This window comes from Bos taurus, chromosome 24 (genome assembly GCF_002263795.3).
Source record: "Bos taurus isolate L1 Dominette 01449 registration number 42190680 breed Hereford chromosome 24, ARS-UCD2.0, whole genome shotgun sequence".
Lineage (NCBI taxonomy): Eukaryota > Metazoa > Chordata > Mammalia > Artiodactyla > Bovidae > Bos > Bos taurus.
The window spans coordinates 42,721,565-42,739,931 of NC_037351.1; the positions used below are offsets into that span (position 1 = coordinate 42,721,565).

The 18,367-nt window shown below is 49.4% G+C and overlaps 2 protein-coding genes across 6 annotated transcripts in view; one reads left to right on the plus strand and one right to left on the minus strand.

Annotated features, from left to right (window-relative positions):
• Nucleotides 1-3,571, plus strand: part of GNAL (G protein subunit alpha L) — a 77,398-nt gene extending 73,827 nt beyond the window's left edge. For 2 of the 3 annotated variants that reach the window (XM_005224101.5, NM_001102554.2), the window contains 1 exon segment: nt 26-2,033. In XM_005224101.5, the coding sequence (XP_005224158.1) occupies nt 26-172 (147 nt within the window). In that variant the 3' untranslated portion in view covers nt 173-2,033. 3 annotated transcript variants of the gene reach the window in all.
• On the minus strand, nt 2,034-15,997 carry MPPE1 (metallophosphoesterase 1). Of its 3 annotated transcripts, NM_001305022.1 has the most exons (12): nt 15,707-15,997; nt 15,297-15,359; nt 13,045-13,161; nt 8,576-8,958; nt 8,045-8,153; nt 5,975-6,078; nt 5,355-5,429; nt 4,581-4,689; nt 4,403-4,468; nt 4,190-4,312; nt 3,562-3,702; nt 2,036-2,645 (listed from the first exon to the last, which is right to left on the minus strand). In NM_001305022.1, exons 4-12 carry the CDS (start codon nt 8,863-8,865, stop codon nt 2,463-2,465), a joined length of 1,200 nt encoding a protein of 399 aa, NP_001291951.1. In that variant the 5' UTR covers nt 8,866-8,958; nt 13,045-13,161; nt 15,297-15,359; nt 15,707-15,997; the 3' UTR covers nt 2,036-2,462. The 3 variants fall into 3 exon arrangements, with proteins under 3 accessions (XP_005224367.1, XP_024839969.1, NP_001291951.1); XM_005224310.5 differs by lacking the exon at nt 13,045-13,161 and having other exon boundaries at nt 2,034-2,645; nt 15,707-15,986; XM_024984201.2 differs by lacking the exons at nt 4,403-4,468; nt 13,045-13,161 and having other exon boundaries at nt 2,034-2,645; nt 15,707-15,986.
• Nucleotides 15,998-18,367: the final 2,370 nt, after the last annotated feature.

Consider the following 18,367-nt stretch of genomic DNA (forward strand, 5'->3'; position numbering starts at 1 on the left):
GGAGCTGACGGCCGTGTCCTCACAGCGCATCAGCACGGCCACCGGCGACGGCAAGCACTACTGCTACCCTCACTTCACGTGCGCCGTGGACACGGAGAACATCCGCCGCGTCTTCAACGACTGCAGGGACATCATCCAGCGGATGCACCTCAAGCAGTACGAGCTCCTGTGAGCCCCCCCCGCCCCCCGCTGCCCCGCCCCCGCCCCGCCCATCCCAGGCTCGCCAGGCACAACTCAAGGAGTCCTGGGGCTGTCTGCGGGGCTCTCATTACCACCGGGCCCCCAGCCACTTCTGTCCCCTCACTCCTCCCCAAACCCTGGTCTGTGTAGGGGTAGGGGCCCCTGACTCGTGGAGAAGTTGGAAGATGGGGAGACACACTAGCTCAGGCCTGACTGAGGATTGCCTTTCTGACCGGATGGGCCCCCGACTCAGGGGAGACCCTGAGCCGCAGTGGGGTTCAGTTCCGTCTCCAGGGGAGGCCAACTTCAGCATTGTTGCTGGAGCCCCTTGACCTTCCACGTGTCAGCAGAAAGCCCCCACTCACTGGGGCCACGTTCCTCCAGTTCACATGAGTCCCATCCATTGTGGTCCCCCAGACTCCACTGCTGTGGCAGCGCCTCCTTTAATAGGTTCTTCCTGTTGCTGTTTTATTGCTGGTTTATTACACTGTACAGACCACAAGATGTAATATTATTTTGATAACTAACTACTCAAGGAAAATCCCTATAGATCTTTGTGCCTTGACTGTGGCTGTCCCTGTAAAGAAACGCGTTTCTGTTGTGCTGAACAGTCATCCTCATCACTGCACTTGCTTTGAGGAAGAGAACAAATGGTGTATGTAGAGTTTAGGGGTTTATTAGGCTGGTACTCTTGATAATACTCATTGATCAATAGATATGTGTATATACGTTTATATAAATATTTGTAAGTGACACACAGTAATCCTCCACCTCTCACAGAATGCCATGCCCACAAGCCTCTTTCAGGGAACCAGGGACATGTTTCTATCCAAAAAACATGTTTCTCCATTATCTGGCTATTTAAAGACTTTTTCAAGGCCACCTGTTCCCTTAGTCAAAGTTTCTGAACTACTTCCTTGAGCACAGGTCCCATCATAAATAGCAAGGAAAATACAAGGGTTTCAGGCTGTGTCTGGCCTGGGGGGAGTCAAAGGACAGACTTTGATTTGCCTTTTGAAGAAGAAACACAACAAAACCTTTATTTGAAACACGAATACAGCTGTTCCTCAACCCTGAAAGATCAGCAAATGCAGCCTTGTGAGCGCCATCGAGCACAAGACCTCAAAAGCCAGCCTCATCTGTCCACCACCCTGAGGCTGGTGCTCTCAGGTCAAGGATAACCTGTTAAACTGTCTGAGGTCATATCCTAACAACATGGATGCCGACATTAACTTCCATTTTGTCTTTATGGTCTTTAATGTTTTAAAGTTTACTCTCTAAAGCAGCATCTTACTATCTTTTGTAAACTCATCCACATTTACACGCTAGTTTTCCATGAAATAAAGGATGACAGCTTTACATACAGTGCACCATCACATATTTTGAATCATTATCACTGAATTTGGGCTCCTGCCATCCTTGATCGTTCCATTAAACTCAGATGAACAGAGACTTACAAAGGGGAAACAATCTTCAGTTTCCATTGCATTTTCACAGTACAACATGAAGAGAATCTTAAGAGCTACAGCCCCAATATATACCCAAAAGAATAAAACTGTATTTTTATATGAATTGTAATTCAACAATTCCCCTGTAACTAAACTTCCTATTTAGATAAGTCTGATTGAAGAGCTAGATTCTCTAAAACACACACACACACAGATTATATGAGGCTTAAAATTACCACGGCATATTTATTTTAAATACCAAAAGCCTCTTCCTGGTCCATTTTTTCGACTTTCTACTGACAGGCATTCAATTCAGATTTAACAGCTTGGAGAGGAAATTACACTCATCTAAAAATCTGATTCCATTAATTTAGCACAGAAATAAAGAAGTCTGTGAGAACAATATATTCTTGCTTGTACCATCTGTATTTTATTTTAAGCACACGACTTTATAAAACAGAAACTTGAGAACATTCACAGGAGGACAGACACAGACCCCACATATGCGTACAGCTGGCCCTCTGTCCTGGGGAAGAGTCCTGGGGAAGGGAGGCTGTCCAGTGCATGCCAGTGATCACACGCAGCTTCTGCACACTGTACAGAGTCTCTGATAACACACACACTTGATAAACAAGCAGACAGACCCGATATAGAGACAGGTCCCATTTTTGCAGCTTGGGAACAGCACTGATCCTGCAGGGCCTGACACAAGTGATCCGGAACCCAGGAGCGGTGCTCATGGCCCACTGTAGTCTCAATGTCCATGAGCACCCCCCAAAGTTTATTTTCTTCGGCTTTGGGACACTACTGCTAAGAGCAAAAGTCTGCTGCTACTCACATGGTCTTAAATTTTCTGAGCACCCTCTGACCAAAATGAAAAGGTGCAGACACAAGCCCAGTGGGGATTAACGTGATGAGCATGAGGCACCCAGCTGCCACACAGTACGTGGTCAGAACCATGTCCTCACGCGGCAGGTAGCACTTGGCAAGGGCGTAGTCCATGGGCGTGATGCTGCCCTGGGGAGAAAGCAAGACCATCACTGCATGGATGGCACCAACCCGCAGACAAGACCAAGGGAGTGAGCCGCTGGGCCCGATGAAACTGAGACCAAGGACACTGCAGGCCACACTGCCCCCATCCCACATGCTGGGTCTCGGGGGCTGAGTGCACATGGCCCGGGAGCTAATCCTGCACTGAATCTAGCACCTAATACAGGGTGGGGAGGTCCTCTAAACCCAGAGGCCATGCAGGAGAGGATTCAGAAAGGCCTGGAGACTTAGATCAGTGGTCATCCAGGAAAAAACAGGACACGGCTGTTTTTCATGCCACTTGATGCTGAAGTAAGCAACCTATCACCTAGAAATGCATGTGTGGGGGGCATTTCAATGGACTTTTTTTTTTTTTTTTGGTAGACATTTTTGCTGTGTGGAATGACAGTGGGGAACATTCATTTACTGTGAATTTGAAAGCAGAAGGTTTTCCCCATCCTGTTATTAAGTAAAAACTCCTGATATGAAAGCACTATAACCTGGACATGGACTTAGGGCTCAAAGAAAGGAGCTGAAGCTTTAGGTCGTCACTAACGTCCCTGACAAACGTGCAAGACCTGCAGCATCTGTCTGTCAGCACAAATAGGCGTGTGTGGAAAATAAGACAGGATGACCCTGTCTCCTTAGAAAATAGAAGGCAGAGCTCCCGGGGCACTGCTGTCCTTGCCGGACGAGACACTGTGAGATGGTCCCCTCACCACCCCACCAGAAACAACTGTCCCCAAGAGAGGGGTTCACACTGCTGGGTGTGCTGGGAGGGGTGTGGTTACAGCTTCTGTATGTTTTCACAGATTGCGGCAATTCATGCTGCAATTCAGTAGGTGATCACTGTGCTGATTTAAATACTGTGGAAGCTTTGAGACCAAAATAAACATTCACATACCATGATGAAACTGGGGTTGTTTCTGTTCCTCCAACTGAAAGATGGCACACTGACCTCCAGGACGCCTGCCCTGTGCTGGACCTCGCAGGCGCTGTGCGTGTGGCCGCTGAGGATCAGGCGCGGCCGCAGCCACCACAGCAGCTGTGGTGGGAGTGGAGGCAGTGAGAGGTCGCCGGGGCCTGGGACACACACACCCCCAGCAGCTCCCTCCGCCCTCAAGTCATTCAGTCTTTTCAGACTCCGTCAAAAGTAAGCCCAGGCTCTCAGGGAGAATCTATTTTTCCATCCCAGATTGTATGGTTTTAATTATTATATTTTCTTTTTTATAAATATTTTAATAAATCCATTTCACAAATGTATATTTTGTTTTATATATTATATACACCATACAGTATATAAATATTGGTGTGTATATATTTAGGAAGGACATTCTAATTAAGTTTTAAGACTCTACTCTTTAGTTTCATTCACTGTCCTGGATACATGTTGGTGGGAAACAGAATAAACAAGAGCTGAGACTATCATCACTCAGATCTTAGGAGTGGGTTTCCTAGGGCGGAAGATGAAACACCTGTGTAAGCGCCACCTGCCCCACCCTGCATCCCTGCATCCCCACATCCCCGCACACCTTCCGCGAGACCTCCCAGGACAGCACGTCATAGCGCTCCTTGAAGGGGGTGTACTTCTCGTCAGGGGGTGCTGCGTCCTCCCCAGAGCAGTTGGCATCATTTCTCCGGTAAAGCGGGAAGTGCTGTCGAGACCAGAGAGGGGTCAGGGGACCGTGAGACCCAGCGCTTCCCCCACACACTCGCAGGCCACCGAGTGGGGTCCCTCCCCTCACCTGTAGCAGGATGGGGGCCGAGGCCGGCAGCCGCTGCCTGTCTCCACACCCACGGGGGCTATGCTCCTACAGGTCAGAGGCCAGGCTCTTCACTCACTGGACACTGGATGGTGGGAGGGAGGGGGAAGCGGGGATGGCCGTGCTCCTAGAGTGGGGCAGGGGTTGAGGGGTGTCCTACCTCCCGAGAGCAGTTCAGCCAGTGAGAGATTTCCAGGAGCTCAGCCTCTGCCCTGGAGCAGATGTCACAGCCGTCCCCTTCCAGTGCAACACTGTTGACCATCACAAAACTGCGGAGAGACAGGAGGTCAAGCCATGGGCACTGGTGCTGTCTGTGGGCCCCTGTGCTCTGGGACCCGGAAGCTGCACCCCACAGAGAAGAGATTCCAGTCCTGTTGCACTGTGCATGCAGGTGCAGATGATGCTAAGAGGACAAGACAGCATCTCTGGGAGTCAAATCCAAGACAGGAAAGGCTTTTCCACCCTGAACTAGTAAGAGGCCCCAGGTGACCACTACACTCAGCACCTGACCTTGTGTCCCTGGGCCTGGGATGTAAAGTGGGGAGATGACAGCCACCCACAGCCCTGGCTTCCTGTGGGGGTGACGTGGAATAAGACATCAGAGCAGAGCCTAAGCAGACCGGGTGGGGTGGGGGTGGGGGGTAGGCGGGGAGAGGGGCCTGCAAAGCTAACTGGGCCAAGGAGCCCAAACCCAGATGACATCAGGCCAGCTGAGGTGCCCTGGCACCTCCTCCCTCAGGGACATCGTCACAGACCCGTTAAATGTGCCATCGTGTCCTGCACACATGTCCACTGGCCACAAAGAGGTGCCTGGCGTCTAAAGAATTCAGAAGCCAGGAGTCGATTAACCCCATGATCTGGAAGACAATCATCGTGTTTACACTTTAAGTCACATTCTAGGGGTCTTCGTTAAGAATTCACAGATAATACTCACTTAATTCCTTTCCAAGAAAACAGCCTTTCAGGGTTGAAAACTTTCTCAAATCGTTTTATTCTGTATGTGTCCATCCTACATTCAATTGTGAAAAGAAATGTTTTTCAGAACAAGTCATTCTTAAAACATCCTAAGAATTATCAAGAACACAGGAAAAATAACATCCAGGACCTGAAGGCCCAACCAGCATGTTGGTTCTGAGCTCCCACTTGCCCTGGGTAAGCAGGGTGCTGCCACCACTGTCCAACCTGGGGCCTAGAGTCCGAAGTCTGGGGCCCAGGGTGATCAACTTCATCCCCAGAGCTCCAGCTCCCTCACTGGTAGAGTGGGTAAAGCAATAAAAAAAACAGGTAAAGAAAGAGATTGAATGTATGGAAGCGCTGTGCTCACAACAGGCCGGCGCCATGTAAACATCAGCTATTAAAGCCCAAACCGTCTTGTTTTCTGATTCCCAAAGAAAACTGGTCACAAAACATTAAGTTCAAGTGAGAACCACTCTGAGGCACATTCAGCTAGGTGGTAGGGCTGGTGAGTGATGTGCAGGAGCCCCCAGAACCTGACCCCACAGGCAAGGCCCCCCTGGGCTGGGCAGGGGGAAGGCGCCTCCGCTGACCACTCACTGGTAGTGGAAGCCGATGTCGTGGTTGCCAGCCACGGCCCGCAGCTGCACGTGGGGCGGGTGTCGGAACACCTTCCAGAAGCGCCCCACATCGTCCGCCCAGGCCTGCAGAGAGAAGCACACAGTTCAGCCCAGGGAACCGCCCTGTCAGGTTGTAGGGTGGGAAGGTCACTCCTTGCCGGGATGAGACGTCCATAAAGCCAATGTGCAGTATTTCTACCATTCTTTTCCCAAGGCTAACCTAAGTATTTAACCTGGTGCCAAGTTTGATGAAACAGTTTATCTCCCCAAACCATCCTCTTCACACACCCGCTACTTCAATGTCGCCTGACAGCCACGCATGAACCCCAGGCTGAGGATCCCCTCAGATCAGGACATGTCCTAAAAATGGCTGCAGAAACATCCAGCTCAGGGTGGGCCCCCCTGGAATGAGGACCAGTGCCTCCCTCAGGGTTATGCTCCCTGGGGCTGGGTAGGGGGGTGGGGACCGACAAGATGTGTGGGAAAGAGAGAAACCAAAAGGTCTTTCCAGGCTTTTCTGACTTTACTATTTAAGCCTGAGATGATGTTTCAGTCCTTATTTTTATTAAGCCTAAAAAACTGGACAAACACGCTAGGCTGGATGATACCTAGCTGAACAGTAGTCAAATTTGTCCTAAAGTCTTAAATTTGGCCCAACCTATGGAAATAAACTGGACAGATTCCTTCAGTACTTTACAAAGACTTTAACAAATAATACTTAGAGTTAGAATAACATAAAATTAGAAAAATATAACATGTTCCCCTTAATTTTCTAAAGCAGCATTTATATCCAAGCTCACTCTACAACCAGTTGCTTTTTACACACAGCGTTTCCATGGTTTCACAATTAGTTCTGGACTAGATGAAACCAATGACTCGGGGCAGAAGGAGAAGGGGGCAACAGAGGATGAGATGGTTGGATGGCATCACCGACTCAATGGACATGAGTTTGATCAAACTGTGGGAGATGGTGAAGGACAGGGAAACATAATGTGCTGCAGTCCATGGGTCACAGAGAGTCAGGCAAAACTTAGTGATGGAAGAACAACAACCAACACTGCAACCCCACAAACGGGTTCCCATCAGATCTGGACTTTCTTTGTACACCATTTGAAGTGTCCCAGTAAATTTCAATTAATTAAAAAAAAATATCTTCCAAACCCATCTGGAAGATATTTTTTAAAATTAATTGAAATTTTTTTTCAAGTATCTTCCAAAACTATCAGGCTTCCCTGATAGCTCAGCTGGTAAAGAATCCACCTGCAATGAAGGAGACCGTGTTCAATTCCTGGGTTGGGAAGATCCACTGGAGAAGGGATAGGCTACCCACTCCAGTGTTCTTGGGCTTCCTTTGTGGCTCAGCTGGTAAAGAATCTGCCTGCAATGTGGGAGACCTGGGTTCAATCCCTGGGTTGAGAAGATCCCCTGGAGAAGGGAAAGGCAACCCACTCCAGTATTGTGGCCTGGAGAATTTCATGACTGTATAGTCCATGGGGTTGCAAAGAGTCAGACATGACTGAGCAACTTTCACTTTCACTTTTCAAACCATCAGTGACTGAACATTTTTAACTAAGCAGCAAGAATGGTGCTTTTCTTTCCCCCATTAATCCCAAGAATGCAGTAAGCCAAGCGTTCTGCCAGCCAAGGTGAGAAGAGCCTTGCCCTCTGGTTCCTGGAAAGCTCACAGCACCTGGTCTCACCCCTGAGGGCAGAGAGACCTCCCACCAGCAACCCCCCACCTCCCTTAGAAGAAGACCATGACCTCATAGGCAGCCCAGCCTCATAAGTGTTAAACCACACTTCAGCATGCATCCTGAACTCTGGGGACGACCCAGACGCTTCCCTCCTGCGGACCTTCCCTTCCGAGAGGGTCGTGGGAAGCATCTGCCAACCTTCACAGACTTCTCTTACATAAACAGGACCCAGAACTGGCGGGGACATGGAGCCTACGACTGTGGACACTGGAGCCCCAGCGCCAAGCGCCAGGACTCCGCACGCCCTGGGCTCCCTGAACCTCAGTGCAGCCCCAGGCATTGGGGCGCATGCCCACCTCGGGGGAGCTCCACTTCCCCTCATCAAAGATGTCCCCCAGGATGAAGACAACTTCCGGCTGCAGCAGCCATACCGCTGTCTGGAAGGCTCGCTCCATCTGCCACTCCCTGGAGGCCAAGAGGAAAGGAGGGGTGGTGTGTTCCGGTTCTTGTCTACCTCACACCTCCCGGGGTTTAAAGCTCTGAGAGGAAATACAGTAGCCCTGCCTTCATCTGTCTGGCCTCCCCAACCCCCGCCCTGGGATGTCCCGGTGCCCTAGGACGCTCCACCCACCCCAGGAGTGAAGGCTTATTCAGGGAGGCACAAGTGCAGCCAGGGTGACAAAAGGGGTCAGAGACAGGGCCACCGGGGCAAGAGGTGCCCCCATCAACCCTCTGGTGGCGTCACCCACAAAGGTCAAAGGGTGGAAGTGACCCAGTGCCCACGAGCCCTTGAGGTGGTGGAGACAGAAATACATGGGGGACCGTGAGACCCCACCTGTGGGAAGAGGCCTACAGACCTGCAGAAAACTGAATTTGGCCCAACTTACCTCCGTAATTTGTCCAGCCAGTGGCCTCTTACGGCCCCAAGCAGGTGGGTGTCAGCCAAGAACATGGCCCTGAGCACAGGCTCAGGGGCCTTGGGGGCCCCAAGGGTGCCGGCACCTTCAGGGGTTTTCAGCTCGGGCCAGCTGCACCGGAAGATAACGAGGTAGTAGATCAGAAATTCACAGAAGAGAAGCACGGCCAAGATGGCAGCCGAGAGCTTCAGCAGCAAGAAGCCCCTTGTCTTCAGCAAACGGAGGCACTGCCCCCTGGCCCCTAGCTGGCTTGAGGCCATATCCCTGCCCAGGGGTGCTGGCAGCCAGAGACTTTCCACGAGGAAGCCAGGCTTCTGGCCCGGTGTGGTGGTGTCCGCGTCTCTGCTGTGTACCTGCAGGGAAGAGAAGGACCAGGTTATGTGTCTCCCTTGAGGAGCCACCGTCAGGCACCACCACTAAGAACCAATGACTTCCAGAGCCTGTAACCTTCCCAGACCCACTGCCCTGTACTTTCACAAGGACAACCTGTCATGGCTCCATACGAGGTCTCTACATCTGCAAGGGCCAGAGGAGCTATTAGAATGGTTCTCCCAACAAGATGACAGTTTCATCACTATTTTAATGACATTTGGTTTCCCTGGTGGCTCAGACGGTAAAGACTCCACCTGCAATGCAAGAGACCTGGGTTCCATCCCTGGATTGGGAAGATCCCCTGGAGAAGGGAATCACAACCCACTCTAGTATTCTTGCCTAGAGAATTCCATGGATAGAGGAGCCTTGCAGGCTACAGTCCACAAGGTCGCAGAGTCAGACAGGACTGCACGACAAAACTCATTTGATGAAAAGGTGTTTGTTAAGGTCAGAGAAAAAAAACAGGAAAAGTCAACAATTAACAAGTAAGTGCCAATTCCAGGATTCCCCACCACCCACCTCCACAAAAATCAACAGGCTATATGTAGGCCCCTCTAGGGTGTTGCCTTTGGTGTGAATTCACCACTTCTCTACACAGGTTTTCCACAAAAGAAGTGGATGTTCACAGGCGAGGTGCCCCCTCAGTGGCTCAGAGTCGGGGTTGGACAGAGCCACAGCCATGAATTCTGTGTTAGGATTACACACATGTCCACAAACATGATTTTTCACCTGCACATCAGCCTTACACTCTGGGTGACCCTCCTTCATGAAACATTCATGTGCAGTGGTTTCTCTTCAGGAGCCTTTCAAACATTAAGATTCGCCTTCATTGTAGATGAGCTTTGTATCCACTTTTGACACATCTGAAGTGAAGGCCAACACAAGGGGGCCTCCGAGAGCCAGTCCTCCATGGAAGGGTCCTACACTGATGGTCAAGACAAGGATCCTGCACGTGGTGACCTGGGGGCCACAGAGAGCTCAGACACGGGAGACGCCCCAGAAGCCTGGGGGTGGGGGAGGGGTGGGCTGTGGAGACACTGACCATGGGTCCTAACTGAGCCAATAAATGCAGAAAACCCTTTCTGGAGGAGGCGATTTTCCAGGATGATCTAGGAACCTGCATCTGGTTGACACCAAAGGGACCAGGACACATTGTTTTAGGGCCTAAAACAATCTCCGCTAAGTCCAGCTTGCAGAACAGTCCCCCTGCACCAGTAAAAGCCCAGATTGCTCCACAGCAGTGCTCATAACACACAACCACCAAGACACAGAAAACTGTACAACTTCACCTAAAAACAAACAGGGCAGCCAACAGGAATTTGCTGTACGTCTCAGGAAACTCAAACAGAGGCTCTGTATCAACCTAGAGGGGTGGGATGGGGAGAGAGATGGAAGGAATGTTCAAAAGGGAGGGGATATATGTACATCTATGGCTGATTCATGCTGAGGTTTGACAGAAAACAACAAAATTCTGTAAAGCAATTATCCCTCAATTAAAAAATAATTAAAAAAAAAAACATGGCAAAGAAAAAATAAATGAAAGGCATCTGCTCTCACTGCCCATCTTCTCTCAAAAGGCCTAGAATATCCTACAATCCTGAAAGCTAAGGCCCAGCAGCAGCTGAAACTTGCAACGACCTGATGTCCCGCAAGAACTAGGAGGGAGGGAGCCTATCCCTGTGGCCTCTGCTCTGATGCTTCCTAGCTTCCCAGTGAGGAAGCCTGAAAGACAAGTTGAGTGGCTCCTCCACGCCCACTGCTCCGTCATGGAATCCTGCTCCCGGCAGGCGTGGTGGGGACAGAGACCTTGGAGTACAGAGAGGCGACACCCCAGCTGCTCAGCTGGGCAGTGGACACAAGAGCGGGGTGGGACACAGGAAACGGGGGGACACAGTAGTAGGGGGGACAGGAGTGGGGGGGACACAGGAGTCGGGGGACAGGAGCAGGAGGACACAGGGTTTACCACTGGGCACCACCCACCGCTGTCAGCTTAGATAAGGGCCCGGGGCCCTGCCCTTCCCCAGGCTCCCTGTTCTCTCCTCCATAGAGAGCCCTTCAGCCAGAGGACCTAGAGGAAAGGAGGGAGAAAAGGAGGGAGGGGCAGTAGGCCAGCCTGCTGGTACTGAGACATGTCTTCTCAAGAACACCCTAAGGCCACGTGACCCTGCTACAGTGTGATCACTGAAAAATACACAGAACTCCCCATAAGAGTGAAACCATATTTGACAACTTCTGACACAGAATCCTTCCAACAGAATTCCTTTTCCTCAAATCCTGGAAACGGCTCTTCCTCCTTCCAAAACTCACTGTATTTTCCATCAAAGTCGAGTTCCCCTCACGGTCTTCAACATCAGCCACAGCTCACCCTCTTCACCTTCTGAAGTGAAGGCAGTGTTTCCAGGGCTGATGGGGTAGTAGAACGGGGCTGGGCTCAACTCCAAACCCCACACTAGGGGCTCGGACGTCACTCCCACCACAGCTGCTTCTGACAGCTCCCTGCTCTCACGGAGCTTACAGTCAGCCTCACCACCTCCTGGCCCAGCTGGAAGGAACCTGTGGCCATGGATGCCCAGTCACTGCCCTGCGGCCTTCAGTGCTGGAAAGAGCAAGACCGAGCGGTCTTCAAGTCCTCTTCGTGCTTCACCCTCCACCACACAGAGAGAGCTGCACTGACCTGTGAGAACTGACTGCAGCTCCGCTTGGGGTCCTCAGTGAGTCTCTGACCCCCTGGGCCTCACAGGGTCACAGCACCCACCCCCCACTGCTGCTTCAGACACTGACGGAATGTTCACAAAAGTGTTTTTTTTTTTTTTTTTAAAAAAAAAGACTTTCTATTGTTGATGGGAAAATTAACCAACAGTTCGTCCAAGAAAGAAATGGAGAATTTTATTGGAGCCAGCCTGGGAGTCAGTCTTTTGCTTCTGAGCAAGGGGTCATGCATCAAATGTCTCATTGACAGTTTGAACAATGCAGACCTGCAAGTACAACTGGTGGGTGGTGGGTCACCAGGCCCCCTAAAGGAGGCGAAGGAAGCCCAGTCTCTCAGGAGGGCTGGTCAGTGCAGGTGCAGAGTGTGCACTAAAGCGGGGAGGAGGCCCAAATGGGCAGAGAAAATTTTTATTTTGAGGTTTTCCTCATCTTGCCATCAAATATGAATTTTATTTCATTCCCATGAGGCAGGCTTATCAGAATGAGATATGAGTCAGGCTCACACCCTAAGGGAGTCCCTCCAGCTTGGTAAGAGGAACCAGCGGGTCCAGGGAAAGGCCAGTGACCGGAGGGCCTAGGAGCTGTGGCCGCAGGGCTGACCCCACTTTTCCACCATTCACTGCATAGCGCTTCTCACGTTTCACACCTGAAGCCCCAGATCCTTGACTCACTGAAAGTAAACCTCGTACGTAACAAAACCAATGACGTAAGATCCTCACAGAGGTTCAGGAACCAATAACTGAAGCTGCCCACCTGGCCAGGCAGAACAGTGACCACCTGTATGAATTATCTCACAACAGAAGGTACCGATAAGGATAAGGAAGAATTTGGGAGGGGCCAAAAGGAGGGAGGAGATGCCAGCCCATAATACATTCCAACCTCCCAGAAGCCCTTGAGCTGAGATGAGCCTTGTCTGAGATGCCCTCAGCGTCGGGAATTGGACTTAACATGGGCCAAACAAGATGACTGTCCACTGACGACCCAGAAAACCAACCCATCACCATAAACCCTGAGACTGGGAGCACACGGCGGAGCAGGTCTCCTGGGTTCCCTGACTCCACTGTCCTCCCGCCAGGTGACCCTTCCCAGTAAAGCCTTCTGCTTCATCAGTATCTGCTTCATCAGTATCTGCTTCATCAGCCTTCATCACAGCCTCAGGGCATAAGCCTGACTCTTACTGTCTCCTCAGACAATTCACTTCTGAGTGTTAGATAAGAGCCCATCCTCAGGCCTGTGAAGGGTCCCCCTTCTGTAACACAGCCACTACTGTGTTACTTAACCACGAAGTACTACCATCCCCTTCACGTCCAGGCGCTCAGAGACGAATGCAGAGAAAATATGTCCTTTTCTAGACTAACCTGGGTGGTGGGGATGTCTGGTCCCTCCTCAGAGCTGCCTGGGCCCAGATGCCACTGACCCCTCCTGTCTACTTGACAAACATGTGGAAAAGACGTGCTTATCCATCTGTATCACGTCTGTAAAAGGAGGAAGAGGGAGGTTAGGATAAAGGCTATATTCTGTGTGTTGCCTTCTCGTGATAAATGATAAATCATTCTGTCAATATTAGGTTTCCTTTGAGTTAGCAGGTTTGGGCTCAAAAGGCAACATTAATAAAATGTTATTCTTTTCTGTCTCCATGTTCAATTCGTCAGTTTTACTAAGCTCATCAAATTTAACCCAGCAGGAGAGCCATACAGGCTGCCATACAGGCTCCCACTACTGGGAAAACAGTATGGTGGCTCCCCAAAAAAATTACAAGTAGAACTACCATATGATTCAGCAAACACACTTCTGGGTACACAGTGGCTTTCAGTATATTCACATCGTTCTGCAAACATCACCTCCATCCATTTCCAGATGGAAACTCCACATCCATTAAGTAATAACTCTTAAGACACGCACATGTCCTGAAAGCAGAGACTCAGATATGTTTACCCCATGTTCACAGTAGCACAGTTCACAAGAGCCAAAATGTGGAAGCTACCCAAGGGTCCAGTGACAGACGAATCATGGATAAACAAAATGTTGCATAAACTTGTAATCATTAATGGAGTATCATTCAGCCCTTAAAAAAGGAAAGAAATTCTGACCCAGACCATAACGTGGATGAGCCCTGAGGATAGTATGCTGAGAGAAATAAGCCAGTCACAAACAACAAACGCTTCATGAGGGCCAGGTACATGAGGGCCCTACAGCAGTCAGTCCCATAGATACAGAAGTGGGACAGTGGATGCCAGGGCACGGGATGGGGAGGACGGAGAGTTATTACTTAATGGATGTGGAGTTTCTATCTGGGAAGAGGAAAAAGCTCTGGAAATGGATGGAGTAATGGTTGCAGAACAATGTGAATGTACTAAAAGCCACTGAACTGTACACTTAAAAATGGTAAAACTTAGGAGATACCAGACCACCTGATCTGCCTCTTGAGAAATCTGTATGCAGGCCAAGAAGCAACAGTTAGAACTGGACATGGAACAATGGACTGGTTCCAAATCTAGAAGTGAGTATTTCAAAGCTGTATATTGTCACCCTTATTTATATGCAGAGTACATCATGAAAAATGCTGGACTAAACGAAGTACAAGCTGGAATCAAGATTGCAAGGAGAAATATCAATAACCTCAGATATGCAGATGACACCACCCTTATGGCAGAAAGCGAAGAGCTAAAGAGCCTCTTGATGAAAGTGAAAGAGGAGAGTGAAAAAGTTGGCTTAAAACATTCAGAAAACTAAGATCATGGCATCTGGTCCTATCATTTCATGGCAAATAGATGGGCAAATGGTGGAAACAGTAAGACACTTTATTTTGGGGGCTCCAAATCACTACAGATGGTGACTCCAGCCATGAAATTAAAAGACGCTTGCTCCTTAGAAGAAAAGTTATGACCAACCTAGACAGTATATTAAAAAGCAGAGACATTACTTTGCCAACAAAGGTCCATCTAGTCAAAGCTATGGTTTTTCCAGTAGTCATGTATGGATGTAAGAGTTGGACTATAAAGAAAGCTGAGCACCAAAGAATTGATGCCTTTGAACTGTGGTGTTGGGGAAGACTCTTGAGAGTCCCCTGGACTGCAAGGAGATCCAACCAGTCCATCCTAAAGGAAATCAGTCCTGAATATTCACTGGAAGGACTGACGTTGAAGCTGAAACTCCAATACTTTGGCTACCTGATGCGAAGAACCGACTCCTTTGAAAAGACCCTGATGCTGGGAAAAATTGAAGGTGGGAGGAGAAGGGGAGCATAGAGGATGAGATGGCCGGTTAGATGGCATCATTGACTCAATGGACATGAGTTTGAGTAAGCTCCGGGAGTTGGTGATGGACAGAGAGGCCTGGCACGCTGCAGTCCATGGGGCCGCAAAGAGTCAGACACCACCGAGCAACTGAACTGAACTGATGGAGGTGTTGCACAATTTTTTTTAAAAGAAGACAAACGCATGCACACAGAGGAGCCTATAAGTTAACAATATCCTATAACAAAGGCTTTCTTTCTGATTTAAATTCACTACTTATATATTTAAAAAAAGGAAAAGTCTCCAGAAGTTGGATTTAGGGAATATCACTGAGTCATTTTTCTCATTTCTTTTTTTCTTTTTCATTTTCTCACCTTTTAAAGAATGAAACTCGTTTAAAGGTCGACTTGTGCTTCCCCAAATCAGAGCGCCTTTACCTGAAATAAAATACAAACGTGTGTTTTATGGCTGAATAATCTTTCGTCAAGTATTACTAAAGCGGAAAATGCATCACTTTCTGGAGGGCACAGCGGCTGCCACCCGCCCCCCCCGCCCCCCCCCCCCCCCCCCCCGGACACCGAGGAGCCTGAACCAGGAGGGAAGTAAAATGCGCTGATAATCTAACAGCGGATGACCCACATTACGTGACTGGTCAAGAACAGTTACTTAAGTTAAATATTTGCATAAAAAGCGCATATACAACACCGTTCTGTGTGGCCCAACACTCAAGGAGTAGTAGCTGCCGTCCATCACCGGGAGCAGAATATTTCATGCACTGACTAACCTGCGTGGGGGCCGCAGCTCGCAGAGCCGGAACAGCAACGAACGGAAGCACAAAAGCGCGGCGCGCAACCTGCTCCCCGGGCCGATGGGCAGACCCGGGGTCCCGGAGGCCCAGCCCCGCGCCGACCTCGGATCGAGGGCTCCACCGCGCGCTCGGTGCGCCTCCTTCACTCGGCCTCCAAGTGCCGAGACCTGACCACGGCGACACTCTCGCTCGGATCCGGACCCGCAAGCTGCAGGCGTCTGGCTGCTGGCGCGCGGGGCGGGGCCCGAGAGCCGCTGGGGAGCGGGAAGGCGGGGCGCAGGGGCGGGGAGCTCAGAGACAGGGAGTATGGGACATGGGGCGGGGTGTAGAGGCACGGGGGCGGGGCGCGCGGGAGGACCTGGGCTTCCGGCGCGCGGGAGGACCTGGGCTTCCGGCGCACGAGGCTGCACCCGGCGCAGGACTGGCTGCGAAACCTCCGCAGCTCCCGGGCTTCCTCTCGGCTCTGGCACTCGGCAGCTTTCTGCGTGGTCTGTGTGGCTCAGCGCTTTCAAGAAACAGATGCGGGGCAAGTGAAACGACATCACAGTCGCTGTTTATCTGGGGTTTTCCTTCTTAAATTTTTTATAACAGTAAAGCTGGCCATGTTCTCCTTTGTCAAAATGCTCACACATCATGACTTCAAATAATCCACAAAATGACCCTGTAAATCAAGAGCAAGCATCACTATGTCAAGCAAACAGAAGCTCAGAGCAGTGATTCAGAGTCTTCCAAACAACCAAGTCTGGGCCGATTTTCAAATGTGAACTCAATGAATGTACTGAGATGTAATATGAGAAATCACAGAGAAAGCAGTTAGCAAGATGCCTGGTATATGTAAGCAGTAAGTGGTGTTATTAATTAAAATTTTGTAGTATTTCCAGATATGCCCAGATGAACAATTTTAACATCTCCAGAACACCAACACAACCGGACTCTTCATGATGCAGTTAGGAGGTAGACATCAGTCACCCCAAAGTATTCTCACTGAGAAAGAAAAGGAAAAATATGAAATCTGGCCAAGCCTAGAACTACAAGCCTAAGGAAATACAGGGACCAAACGAAACTGATATGTGACACAGCAGAAAGTGAGCAGTGAACCCAGGGTGTGGTAAGTGTACAGAGCAGATGGCCCACTGTCTTTATTCCACGAACAAGTAGCATCACAGCAGAAGAGAGGAGGATCTGTCTTTGCAAATCAGACAGGAAACAAGGCAGCCAAAGCAGATCATGGCCTGGGTTGGGTCATGAGTGGGACAAACTAGCTTAAAAAAATTTTTTTTTTTGAGATTTGGGGACTTCCCTGGAGGCCCAGTGGTTAGGACTCCACGCTTCTACTTCAGGAGGCAAAGATTTGATCCCTCATCAGGGAATTAAGATCCCACATTCCACCCGCACTGAATAGCAAAAAAAAAAAAAGTAATAAAAGATTGGGAAATTTGGATTTGGAATGGATGTCAGGTGATTGTTACTGTTCAGTGGCTAAGTTGTATCCAACTCTTTGCAACCCCATGAACTACAGCACACCAGGCTCCTCTTTCCTTCACTATCTCCCAGTGTTTGCTCAAATTCATGTCCGTTGAGTCAGTGATGCTATCTCACCATCTCATCTCATTTATCCATTAGGCTCTATGAACTAAATGAGTAGGTAGCAGATTCAAAACCCACAGACAGAGCTCATGGGAAAACAGTCTGACAAGCTGTCCCCATCGACCCCTAGATGTAAGGGGAGTGAGGATGAACCACAGAGCGCTGCAGCCTAGGTGACATCAGTGTGTGTGCAGGTAGAAACAGGAGCACTGAGGAACCTGATGGTCCTGAAGACAGAACCAGCATCAGTTTCCCCAGGAAGTGCAGAGAGAACAGCAGCTGAACACAGGAAGGGTTTTTCCTCCTCTAGGCCTGAAGGGCTGGAGCAATGCTTCTTCCAGGACAAGACCCCACATGGAGGGGGACCCCCTCGGGGAATGAGCACTTGCAGGACTTGAAGAAGAGACAGACAGGAAGGAAGACATGCCGATAACACTGGGCACAAGGGACTTGCAGAAGGCAAGCCCTCACACGTTAGCCTGCGGTTGACAGCGACAGAAGGCATTGCAACAGCTGACGTCAGTTCAGGAATGAGCATCAGGAAAGAAGTGAGGTCAAAAGTCAGCAAAGTTATCAGAAAAAAAAAGAACAAGAAGTAGAATAACATTCTTGCCGACAATGAAAGCATACCACAGGGGTATGCCCACAAAACAGACCAAAGCTGTCACCTACTATTTCAGAACAAACTAAAGACATTTAGAGAGTGAGAGACAATGTGAATCAAAATTAGGAAGAAATAGAAATAAAAGAAAAAATAAAGTCTAAAGGAATGAGAGGAACTAAACATAACCAACAACACCTTAGAAGAAATGGAAACTGAAAAGAAGAAAATCATTAAAAAAAAATTTTTTTAATGAAGAAAGGCAAATAAGTTTGAGAAGGAACAAATACTGGGGACAGCCAAAAGCATCCAGCAGATAACAGGAGTCCCAGAAGATAAAAGTGACATGAGATAACAGTTCTAAAACCTGCAATTCAAGGAAACAAATGTTCCTGAAATATGAACTCTACATACTTGAAATATAAGGAAGGGAAACACTGCATACCAGA